Here is a 12,281-nt window from a genome sequence, read left to right as displayed (position 1 = left end):
AGGAGCCTGCCAGCCCAGGAGCGCCAAGAAGTGGGCAACTTTCTGTGCAACATCCACACAAATGCTGTAACAACGTGATCCATACATCTAAAGTGATCAGTGCCTGGGAACAAACCATCAGCTTCTCAGCCCGTAAGACATGGGTGGAGCAGTTCTTGGCCTGGAGAAAGGAGCCTGGGGAACACTGTACCACTGTGTCATGGTTGCAAGGAGAGCTGCAATCTGCATACTCCCAGATCAGATTGGAGTGGTCCTCCCTTGGACAAACAGACGTAGTGCATGGGCACAAGCATATAAAGTTGCGATACAAAGAACTCGCTGAGCATCACTGGGCAGAGCTCTGTGTTAAGTTCTGACTTGGACTCATTTCAGAATTATTTTCCAAAGGGGGCCAGTAAATAATTTAAGCATTATTTTTATTTGGAAATACCTGAAGTTCCATTCTTTATCCCATAACAGACTGGAGTTCAGTGCCCGTCACCATTTGATGCCAGTTGTCTCTGTGATAATTGGCAGTTCACAGAACAGTGAGACAAGTCGCAGTCCCTTAAATCTTGCTATTGAAAGTGATTACTTGGCCTTGGGTTATGAGTTAGTCCTATTATACAGCAGCTGGCACAGGAGAAGCAAATCTGCTCCTCAGGCAGTTCACTACATAGGCAAGGCTGGAACTGCTCATCCATGTGCAATACACACAGCCCTCGGCAGGAGTTTTGAACTGACTTCTGCGGACAGTGCACACATGTCTCCAGGACAGCAAAATACAGTAAATTCATCAGTCAAGTTTCTGTCTATTGCCTTCTGAGTTAAGCATTTGCCCACCTCTTGAAAATATAATTCTACTTCTGTGCATGGCACTTTGCTGCAGCACTATCAAATTCAAACTGCATTATTCAATCTCTGCCACCCCTTGCAAATTTTTACTCCGTATCTTCATTTTTCTCCTCCACACTAATTATTCCTCCTCTCCCACTACTAAAAACTTGCTAGCTCGAGGCTGCTGTTTCTACAACTGAGCTCGCTTCTGCAGCAACAGAAACCTCTCGTCAGTGTAGGTTTGGCTTTGTGGCACACAGCTCAAGGAAGAGCAGGGCACACAGAAGCCACAGGATTTTGTTTTAGAAACATTAATAAATTGCTAATTAAGCACATTAGAAAGGATTGGGATCAAACAAACAAGATGCAGCCAGAGAGTTTAGAGGAACATTTTGAAAATGCTTAAAAATCATTAGACGGGGCAAAAAAAAAAAAAAGCAGAAGGAATATACTCAGTTATACCCAAGAGCAGTGTTACAGCCATGACAAGTGTTTGTGTTAGGTATTCTTGGGAGTGCTGGTATCTTCTGTTAGATCAGCTATCACAATCATGCTTGTGAGACCATAAACTCCTTTCTGAAGACTTTCAGAAGAAAAGCTATCAAGAAGCAATTCATGAAAAGGAAAGTGAGAAGAGTTATAAATATTTGCAAGTTTTACATTACTTTTTACGTGAGGCAAAAGCCTGAAGAGCTTCAGTAAGTCTTCAATGAACACATAACATCACAGCAAACAAGATACACTAGTGATAAATGCAAAATATTGTGCATGGATGTAATATTTGGATGTATCTTTCATGTTCCAAACCATGTTCACCTGTTCAGAGATCCCAGCTCCTTCCCTTTCTACTCCACAAACGCTGGTCCCTTTATAACCCAAAGTGCCTTCAAGAGAGGGGTGATACTTCATTTTAACCCTGTCCATGCTCCCCATTCAAATGATGTATTTTTCCTCAACAGTGTCAGGACTGCTTCACCATGTCCCTGATGGAATGGGTGTGAGAAGGCTAACAGAGGTCTTGGGTGATGCTGAAATGCCAGAAAGCACACTGCTGGTTCAGTAAGAGACCAGATTCAAGCCTGAGCTAACAAATATGCCTCTAAGAGTTGAGGAAGATTTCACAAGGGGTTCAAGTAAAAGATAGGGCCAAATAAAGGAAGACAAAATGAGCAGCTTGGGGCTTTTGATTATGTCATGATGTGCCTCTGCTTCCTCCTCCCTCTCACACCTTTACCCCTTTCATCCATTCCTGGACTCACTGAGTGTGAGGGGGCATTTCAAAGACTAAGATCTAGTGACAGTGGGGCAACTTGAAAATGACAGCCTGCCAGAGCAAGCTCCTACTTTCTCTCCATGTGATGTGTGAAAGCTTTGCAGCACTGCTCCTGTCCCAGTACTGCTGCCCAGCTCTGGATCACAGAGGGGCTGGGCAGACTCCAGGGCTTGGCAGAACCCCTGCAGCTTTCATGCCAGCTTCCTGCCCCCTTCTTGCTGCCCAGCACTCCATAGAACAGCCACAGAACACCCACTCACACACTTTCCTTATGCACTTTGGCCTGATACAAACATTCCAGATCTTTATAAGACTTTTAATTTGTAATTACTTTTTACCGAATTACTTTTTAATATTTTTTTCTTCTATGGAAAAAACAACTGACAGGTCAAAAGGAGAAGCAAGTAACTTATCAATAGGGGCACACAAAGTGATAGCAGGTGAAACATTTGATGGTGAAGTTATTTTGTCCCTTGCATACATCATGCAGACTGTGGTAGCAGAGGTACAGAGGGCTATCACAAGCTGCCATGGAACTGGAAAAGCCCTTGGGACATCCCTGCAGTAAACAAATTTGGTGCTCAGACCAACACTGGAAGACCATGGTGCTTATACTGCCAGCATCATAGGGGGAATATCAAAAGCAGTCTCCACACTCTACTCTTACCAACTACAAATACAGGAAGAAATGCCAGACAGACCTAAGTGTCAAAGAAATATATTCAACCTTTGGGTCTGCAGCTGTCTAGGAATTCAAAGATCAGTCACCACAGTCATTTGTCAGTCAGCCTAAATTCACTCCAAAATGGGCCATAGCAACAACTGAACACTGAGGAGACTGCGCACAAATTTTGAAAATGGTGGATGTTAAAAGACATGCCTGTTCCCTTGCTGGATGTGTTCTACACAAAGCTGAGTGGTCGCTCCCAAGTAACCCATGGCATGCCCCTTCTGTAACTTGCTAGCAAGGAAGCAAACCATCATTGTACTAGGCCAATAAGAAAGCTATTTTGATAGCATAATATGAAAAAAGGTGTTACTAGTACAAGCTATTATCCACCCCTGTAAAAGGAGTGCTGCTCAGGACAGTCACCACAGGGCTTACAGAGAAGGTCCCATGGCAGGGAGAGCCTGTGGAGCACAGCCTGCTCTCCCCCTCAACCAAAACCAGTGCCCTTCTGCTAGCATGGCAGGTGTGCCAGGGGCTTTCCCCCTCCCTGGCACCTGTACTGCCCAGGCTCTGTCTGTCTGCACTGAAGATACCCTGTAAACCCATAGTTTCCTCACATACCAATCCTTTACATGAGAGCCTCTTAAAAGGTAATGTTTTACAGTGGCATGACATAAAAAATTCCACCTATACTAAGGCATACTTGTGCTTTTTAAGATAAACACTGGCTGAAGCACCCAGTTCTTGAGAAACAGCAACTGAGCAAACTCTTGGCCTTGATTTTACACTGTTCTGCACTTTAAGTGGATCATACCAATAAAAGGGAGTGTGAGATGTAATTAAATACAGCCAATGACACTTTAAACCGATGTAAACTCATGACAGTGTGGGAAACATCAAGTCCATTATGCTTATTTCATATTTCCCCAGGTCATCCTGCCCTGTCTCCAAATGTGGAGCCGTGCACAGTTACTGGAAATGCACACAGCAGGGAGCAGCCACTGCAACACAGAGCTTCTGGGAGGCTTCCAGCAAGTCCGCCATGCATGCACAGTAAGAGAGGCACATCCCCAAAAACACCAGGTTCTGAAAAAGCTGCACAGAACAAGCACTCCCTGGAAGTGTCAGAAATCAAAGACAGATATATTGGTGCTTTATGTCAAATATTTTAAGACAGAATTTCGCAGTGCTGGCTGCCTGCCAAGCTCAGCAGGGCCATGCTCTGCGAAGGAGCAACAGGGTAAATACATACAATCTGAGAAATACCCCTCCTGCTGCCCTGTGTTGTAAAGTGGCTGCAGCAAAAACAAATAAAACAGTCTCAAATTTTTCCAAAGACAGATACTATCTGCAATGCTGCAGCACCACATGCTTGCTTCTATTATTGTGGGATTTCTCTAAAACAGAGGAATGTCTTATCGCTGGAATTGGCTCTTGGTATCAATAGTCAGTGAAATACTGAAAATAAGTCCTGATTACATACTCAGACATTTAAGATTCTGGTAATGCAGCACCAGGGTGCATTACTTGTAGTAATGTGCTCTATGGCACATAAGCAATCATGTAAAGTAAAGAATCATGGAAAATAAACTGGTTACTAAAATGACCAGTTAATTCTACAAGGCCATTAATTATCACACAGGTAAAAGTGAAGAAAGTAGGGAAGACAAATCCAACCAAATCTACCAGAACTTTCTGGTCTTGGTTCCAGAGCTAAATTTTTCATTTAGAACATCAAAATAAAGCATTTTTATTCCCAGAAAGTAATGAGGCATCTTTTCATTATTCCTACTGCGTCCTTTTACACTAAATTCAGTATAAATTACCAGGTAACACACTCAGAACATGTTTTTTGCAGTGCAACACTCAAGACACTGAAGGTCCACTTTGCACCCAAGTTGCAAAGTGGGATTGCTTACAGAGCATCCCATGCCTACCACTGCAGAAATCATGCACAGGACGCATGCCCCTTCAGAGAACAGAATGAATGGGGAATTCTTTAGAGAACAAGGTGATCTTCAAGTGAGTCCTTAAGTGATCCACATTTTTCATCTTCACTGTATATCCACCCTAAATATGCAGGTTCATGGCAATGTGTTTGATCTTTAACACCTACAGGCAGACATATGTAGTGAGATCACTTCCAGACTCTTCATAATGCACAGGCAGAAAGAGGTCCTTCCAAATTAAGCCTTCCATTACATTCTTTCATTTTTTAGCTAAGGGTAAGGGATAACATCTTTAAAAGTTCTGTCATGTGCAGTTTCAGCCACCAAGTGCAGCACCAATAAGCCCAGTTTTTGCAAGACCACATCTTGAGTAAAGAACAGAAGAGCTCACACCCTTCACTATGACCCCTTCTTTCAGAAATTTCAGATATTTATGGTACTATTCAGTTTTTACATTCTAGCTACAACAGCCTAAGACAATTATCACCATATGCATGATAAACAGCACTCTTACAAGTGAGAGATTGTGACCTGTACTATCACATCTCCTTCACATCCTCATGAGGCTTTAAAATCCCTCAGAATCCTTGATCAAAAGGTGATCTTCAGACAGCAAAACATAATTGCCTCACACTTTTAATATGAGAAAACAGATTATTTCCTTTTGTTCACATTTTCTGGAAATGTCAATGGTCAGATAAACAGAAGCTTCAAATCTGAAAAGATAATAGTTACAGAAACCCACAACTATAAAAAAATGTCATTTTGAATCTAAAACACAAGGCAATAGCAGAAAATTCTCATTGTCTCTCCTGTCTCATGAATTTCCTACTCTGGACACATTTTTGCTGCTGAATCATGCAAGGCAGATGAGCCTCAGCAGCTGTGAGTGCTAATTTTTCAAAACTCTGCCCTGTCCCCTGAGACAACACCCACAGCAGCCTCCATTTCCAGACTTGGGAATCTCACCCTTCTCCCTCTTTAGTCATCCACACCAGCATGATCCCTATACCAAAAGAATCAAAGTCATTCTTCTGTGCTTGGAGGAGATGCCAGCCCCTCTTTGACCATGGTTGCTACTCCTCCTCAGCACCATCCCTCAGTGGTTGCAGAACAGCCATACAGCTCAAGTAGGGGCCACAAGCATCCTTTGGGAAGGACCACATTGAGATGGGAACTTTCATTCCAGCCTGAAAGTTGTACAGCCAAGCAGCTTAAAGCTGAACACCGCACAGGTTTCCTGAGCCCAGCAGTCTGCTCACTCCACTGCTGCTTAAAAGCAACACTTAGGTTCAGCACCCAAAGCCTTATTACACAGACTCCTCTTCCATCACAAGACCACATATTGGAGCATTACTTGTTCCATGGAGTATCCCCAGAAAAAAAGCAGTGTGGTAACAGCCACATTTGTACCCAAGATCATCCCGTATCCTCTCTGGTCCTGGTTGCTCTCCATGTCTCTCCAGTGTATACAGCTGTATCCTGGGCTGCATCAAAAGAAGCGTAGCCAGCAGAGCAAGGGAGGTGATTCTTTCCTTTTCTCCAGTGTCATGAGACCCTACCTGGAGTACTGTGTCCAGCCCTGGAGGCCCCAGTACCAGGACATGGAGCCATTGGAGCGAGTCCAGAGGAGGCCATGAAGATGGTCTATGGGCTGGAGCATCTCTGCTACAGAGACAGGTTGAGAGAGTTGGGATTGTTCAGCCTGGAGAAGAGAAGGCTGTGAGGAGACCTTATAGTGGCTTTCCAGTGCTTGAAGGGGCTGCAGGAAATCTGGAGAGGAACTTTTTATAGGGGCATGCTGGCAATGGACAAGAGGTAATGGTTTTAAGATGGAAGAGGGAGATTTAGGTTAGACATTAGGAGGAAATTATTTCCTGTGAGGGTGGTGAGACCCTGGCCCACATTGCCCAGGGAAGTTGTGGATGCCCCCACCCTGAGAGCGTTGAAGACCAGACTGGATGGGGCTTGGAGCAACCTGGGCTGGTGAGAGGTGTCCCTGTCTATTCAGGGGAGTTAGAACTAGATGATCTTTAAAGTCCTTTCCATCCCAAACCATTCTATGATTCTATGACTCTTTTTATGTTTAATTGATTGAATAGGGAGATGAAGGAATGACAGTGTGAGATAATGAATGCCAAGGACATAGAAGAAGCTGCCATGACAGCAAAGCATCCTTGTTGCCTGCAAGAGGTACTGACGCCACACACAAACAGGCCTCAGGTACTTGTGCCAGCTCTCACTGTGGCAGCACACAGCACAGCTGTCATATCCTAGCACTGGCTACAGGACTGCTCATTTCTAGGACTGGGTGAATATTTTCTGGCAAAAAATGTTTTTAGGTTTTACTCAGTCAAAACACACTCTATCAGTAACATGAACAAGAGAAATATATTTTTTTTTTCTCTGTACAAATAGCAGTTTCACCATAATAGTGTTTCACATAAATGTCTGGAAGTTGAATTTTATCAGAAAATGGAATTATCCTTGCTCATTAGATGGCAGGTCTAGTTTCTCTTTAAGCACATTGTCTCCTTAGATCATATCAGCTTATGACAAGACACATTTTGGCACAGAAATCCTCTACAAATTTCCTGCTATTACAAAATAGATTAGAAGCATTATCATTTCTACTAATTCCTTTCATCCTTTTTCTCCATGACTACCTGGGCACAAAAACTGAAGCAATCCGTGCCATGCCTCCTGCAGCTGAATGTGAAGCAACCTCCAGGCTCAAATGTTTACACATTTCAATGTCCCTGTAGCAAATGTCACAGGGTGGGGTTAGTTATCCCCCCAAATATTACACAGCATAAGCAGTAATGTATAATACTGCCTGATCCCTGCACATGCACCATGCATCAAGGAGTGTGTGATTCTTCCCAAAGGGCCTCATGGTTCCGGTAAATCAAGCTGTGAAAGTGCAGACAAGAGCAGTGGCAGCTTGGTGCAGCTCGCTCAGTCAGATTCCAGAGACACCTCCATCCATGCTGGAAGCACACACTGTACTTCACAGAGCGACTTACATCTGTGGGATGACTGAAGCTATAAAAAGTGCTGACAATTTTCAGCAAATTTGCATATGTTGCTACTGCTGCTGCTTATATAAGTGATTTCTAGCTAACCACAAATACAAAAAGCGATGCCCAAAATAGATTTTAAAGCAAACCACTTGCAAATGTGACTGAATGACACATTCCCCCACCCCTCTGAAAATCATTTCCCTGGAAAAGGCAGACACAACTGCCACTGTTTCCCCAGAGGTCCTGTACAAACCATCTCCTGGAGTGTATACACAGGAGTCTAACACACCACCTCACCATCTTGATGTCTATGCTGCCTTGCACCAACAAAGGTTGTGACAAACTGATACACACCTGAACTTGTCCTAGGTGGCTCTCAAGCAGGGAGCTATATAGATCTTTCTACACACATCATCACCCCAAGCATCTCTGATGCAGGAGAGGTGAGGAAGCAATCAGCCTCTGCATAGGAAACATTTTGTTGCCTTCAGCTCATCTCACCTCACTGTATCGCACACCATATTCCAGTTGTTCTATACCTGTCTTCACCCATGGCAATGCTGGCTTGAAGGACTGCTCATTGCCTGTATCTTCACAGATTCCTCTTTGCAAAAGGCTGGGAAGCACAACTGTTTAACCTGGGAATGTCAGTCTGCTACAGAGGGTCCCTGTGTGGCTCTGATCAACTGGTCAAAAGGTCAGGCAAACATATAAAAGTATGCACAGAGGAGGAAATGGTCAGAAGATGCAGCTGCTATTCCCCAACTTTCAGGTCTCATGGCTGATATAGCTATAAATCACCTAAAGTGGGGTGAAGATTGAAGCTGATGTTATATCCACTCTATGCTATGGATCGGAAGCAACAAAATCCCTCTTTCCCTAAGCCCTTCAGTTTGCAGGAGGGTGCTGCTTGCTCATAGACCAAGATCAGTCAAAGCAAAACCATATGAATTTGGCAGCACACTTTTGGATTCCTATGGTGTCAATGGATTCTCATGTTCAGGAAATACTGGTTGAGGGCTGCTTTTTCATTAACCTACCATCTCCAAGAGCACAACCATACAAGAAACAGTACTTGGCTTCCCGGCACATGGAAGACAAGGGCACACTGGAGAGAACAATGGGCCAGAATGATGATTAAGGGATTGGAGCATCTGTCATGCAAAGAAAGGCTGAAAGAACTGGGACTGTTTAGCATCAAGAGGGATCTTATCAATGTGTATAAAAACCTATGGGGAAGACTGTAAAAAAAGCAGACACAGATTGTTCTCAGTGATATCCAACAAAAGGATGAGATGCACTGGGCACAAATTAAAACACAGGAAATCTCTTTTAAACACAAAAAAACCCTGGGACAGCAGTCAAACACAGGAACAGATTGCCCAGAAACGTTGTAGAGCCTCCATCCTTGCACATATTCAAAACCAAACCACACACGGCCAGGTTAGCTGGACTACCTGATCTCCAGAGATCCCTTCCTTCATCAGTTCTTTGAACAAGTCAACAGCTGCTTCCACAACTGCTGCCAGCAAGCAGGTTCTTCAGCGAACACAGATAAAACCCCATCACAGAGCTAATACCATCCCTTGCTCACTTTGCTCTCTGTTTTTGATAGTCTTTTGGTTTATGATAGCTCTTCTACTCTATGACAACAGTAATCTCTCAGGAGCTTATAGAAACATCTTGTTTCTGTCTTATTCCTACCACACACTCCTCCAGTCCTCCTCCAGCCATCACTGTTTTCTTCTTATCCACCACTGTGGGTCTGCAGCAACTGCAGAACCAGGAACCAAAGGATGCCAAACATCTTTACCTCCTTACTTCCCTCTATCTCTCTTACCCCACATTTACTGCAGTTTCAGGCCTTCTGTTGATATTCTGTGAGGAATGGATTGAAAACACTAGCAAGAGAATTTTGCTAGCAAGAGAATTCTGGAGGCAAAGGCAGCAATCCCCCAGCAACACCCATCTCTAACACTGAAGTTTGTTTCCAACAAGCCTCCTTCATGGTTTTCTCCACATTTGCCATTAAAACCTGTTCTGGCTGATTATCACCTATGGATAGCTATTTTTCTATGCAAGATCCAACACCTACCACTCAGTGTGAGTGCAGACAAGAAGAGCTTGCCCTATCCTCAGCTAAAGCCACGTGGCAGCATGCAGATGATAATCGCTGGCAGCTCCACAGCTCAGCTGCCTGTGAAGAGACACAGGTGCTGTTAGTACAGCACAGTTCCTCCCAAGTCAAACATAGCATCAGGAAAAGTCTCTTTCCTCCAGCAGGAATCAGCACACTGCAGAATGGCTGCTAATCTAACAGCTCAAGGATGAGACTACCCTCTACATTGCTGTCCTTCACACCTTTCTTGTTTCCCTCTTGCAGCTCAGGACCAAAACTCAGTGGAGACTTTAGAGCAGTGATGTCAGAGATTTCAAGGTTGATAAACACAAATGTATATGAATGAGAAAATCCAGCCTGCCTGTCCATACTCAGTGGCAGGCTTATAGTTACAAAGGTGCCAGAAGAAGGCCATCTCCTTTTGGTAGCATGCAGCCACATGACAGACTGATGTGAGAAGAAAGGGTGGGTGCCATGTAGGGCAAACCCTGCCAGACCTGGCAGGCCACGGTTAATGCTACAAGACATGTTCTTTCACTTCTGTGGCAGAAAGTGTCCACTGTCTGAACAACTGGTCTACATCAAAGTTTTCAGTGGACATAGGTCAAGGGTCAGAAGGGCACATCTTGGGGCTCCAGACACTGGAACTTGCACGGTCTTAAGCAGGAAAAGAGGAGTTTCCAATAGGGAGATGATAGGAGAGCAAAATTACTGTGCACACAGAAGGGATTTCCTACTGTCTTTGCTGAGCAGAGTTTGTCTTGTGACACATTGTGCCTCAAATTCCTGGTTAGATGTGTAAATATTTAGCAATTTGTGAAACCACAAACATTCACTTATCTCAGTAAATGATCTTGTAGGTGGCAAAACTGGCAAACAAAAGGATCCCCACATAAACAAAACAAAATGATCCCAAGTGCTTCGGTGGCATAGAAAAGTTCCAGACCTCACTGTAGCACTGAGTGGGGAATTTAGTCTCTGCTTTCCTGTCTTTCCAGGTAAGAATGAGTAACAGAAATTCAACTGAAACATCACACATTTGTTTTATTAATATGGATTAGAGAAAACTAAAGGCTATGCCAGCTCTATAGGCAAAATATCCTTTTGCACAGAATCTTCTGCTCACAGGACACCACTTTGTATGCATCTAATGGGCCCGGTTCTGTTTAGGGCTGGGATGGGTGGTGCCTACCTTGTCATGTAAGCAAAGCAGACTGTTTGGTTCCCCTTAGAACCTTGGAATACAAAAAGAGGCTGACTTGAGAAACACTGTGTGCTAACATTAGTCCAGTCACTGCAGGGATATGGCTTGAGGAGACCATTTCCATACTGACATCCTATATTAAGCTCCAAATGACAACAAGCTCTTGCTTTGGTGCATGAGATATTCCAGATTTCACTTTCAGAAATGTAGATATTGTGAATACACTCTTTGTGGACATATATTCTACACTTGCATTGTGTGTTGTTTGCATAGTAAAGAAAGTATTAAGTTCAGATACAAGCAGTCCTGAGGTGAGAATGCAGCTGCTGCCCCACTTGTCAAGTCCCTGAAAACAATTGAGGCTAACAGAGATCTTCAGCGTCCTGACGGAAAGTCCATGACCTTTGAGTCTGAGCAACAGATGCTAATTCTGCTGGGGCCAAGAAGTGTTCAGTGAAAGAAAATGAGAGGGAGAGGGAGATGAAGCGAGAGGAGGGAGAAGAAGAAAAAAGACAAGAGCTCCACCACCTCAGCCACTGACTTCTGCTGTTGTTCAGCAGTTGTGAAATTCAAGTGTCCAGAGGACCCCACCCTGAACCTTGTCTCTCCACGGCTACGACCAAAGGGACTAATGGCCCCAGCCGTGGGCGAGGGGCCGGGCAGGATGCTCCCGCTCCCAGTGCCGCACACAACCTCGGGCTGGCTCGGGCACAGCGATGCCAAGGCGGGTCCTTGTCAGCACCCCTGCTGTACAGCCGCGCGTCCTCCCCCCAACTCCCGGTACTCCCCGTCAGCAGAGCCGGCGGCAGGGCCCATCGCGCCGCAGCGGACACCCCTGGCCGGGCCCAGGATAATCTGCGGGCCGCCTCCTTCCCCCGCCCACCTCGGCCCGGGACGGCAGCCGAGCCTCCTGCTGCCCCCGGCCCCGGCCCCTCTCCTACCTCCAACAGCTGCACGTAGCTTGCCGGGAACCATCCACGCAGCCCATCCTCCTTCTGCCCTTCCCACCAGCCGCCGTCCGGCACCTGCAGCACCGTGATCATCTCCCCTGCGGCGAAACGCAGTCCCTGACGGTGCCGCTCCCCGGAGAAGGGGTACAGCGTCTGGCAGCGCGACCCCGACATCCTGCGGGGGACAGATCCGCTCCGGCCGCCCCGGTCCGGTCCAGGTCCCGGCCACCCTCCCACGCGTGCCTCGAGGTCCGCTGGGCTGCGGGAAGCCCCGCGC

At 45.4% G+C, this 12,281-nt stretch overlaps 1 protein-coding gene across 3 annotated transcripts in view; it reads right to left on the bottom strand.

The window, feature by feature from the left end:
• Nucleotides 1-12,281, bottom strand: part of GAS7 (growth arrest specific 7) — a 79,075-nt gene extending 66,794 nt beyond the window's left edge. For 2 of the 3 annotated variants that reach the window (XM_008494512.2, XM_030461703.1), the window contains exon 1: nt 11,996-12,218. In XM_008494512.2, coding sequence (XP_008492734.1) covers nt 11,996-12,178 — 183 coding nt within the window. In that variant the 5' untranslated portion in view covers nt 12,179-12,218. Of the gene's footprint in view, nt 1-11,995 lie in introns of all 3 variants that reach the window. The other variant, XM_030461702.1, reaches the window with a different exon arrangement.

The sequence above is a fragment of the Calypte anna genome, chromosome 18, assembly GCF_003957555.1.
Source record: "Calypte anna isolate BGI_N300 chromosome 18, bCalAnn1_v1.p, whole genome shotgun sequence".
Lineage (NCBI taxonomy): Eukaryota > Metazoa > Chordata > Aves > Apodiformes > Trochilidae > Calypte > Calypte anna.
The sequence above is the reverse complement of the archived record's forward strand: the minus strand, read 5'-3'. Positions and strand labels throughout refer to the sequence as shown.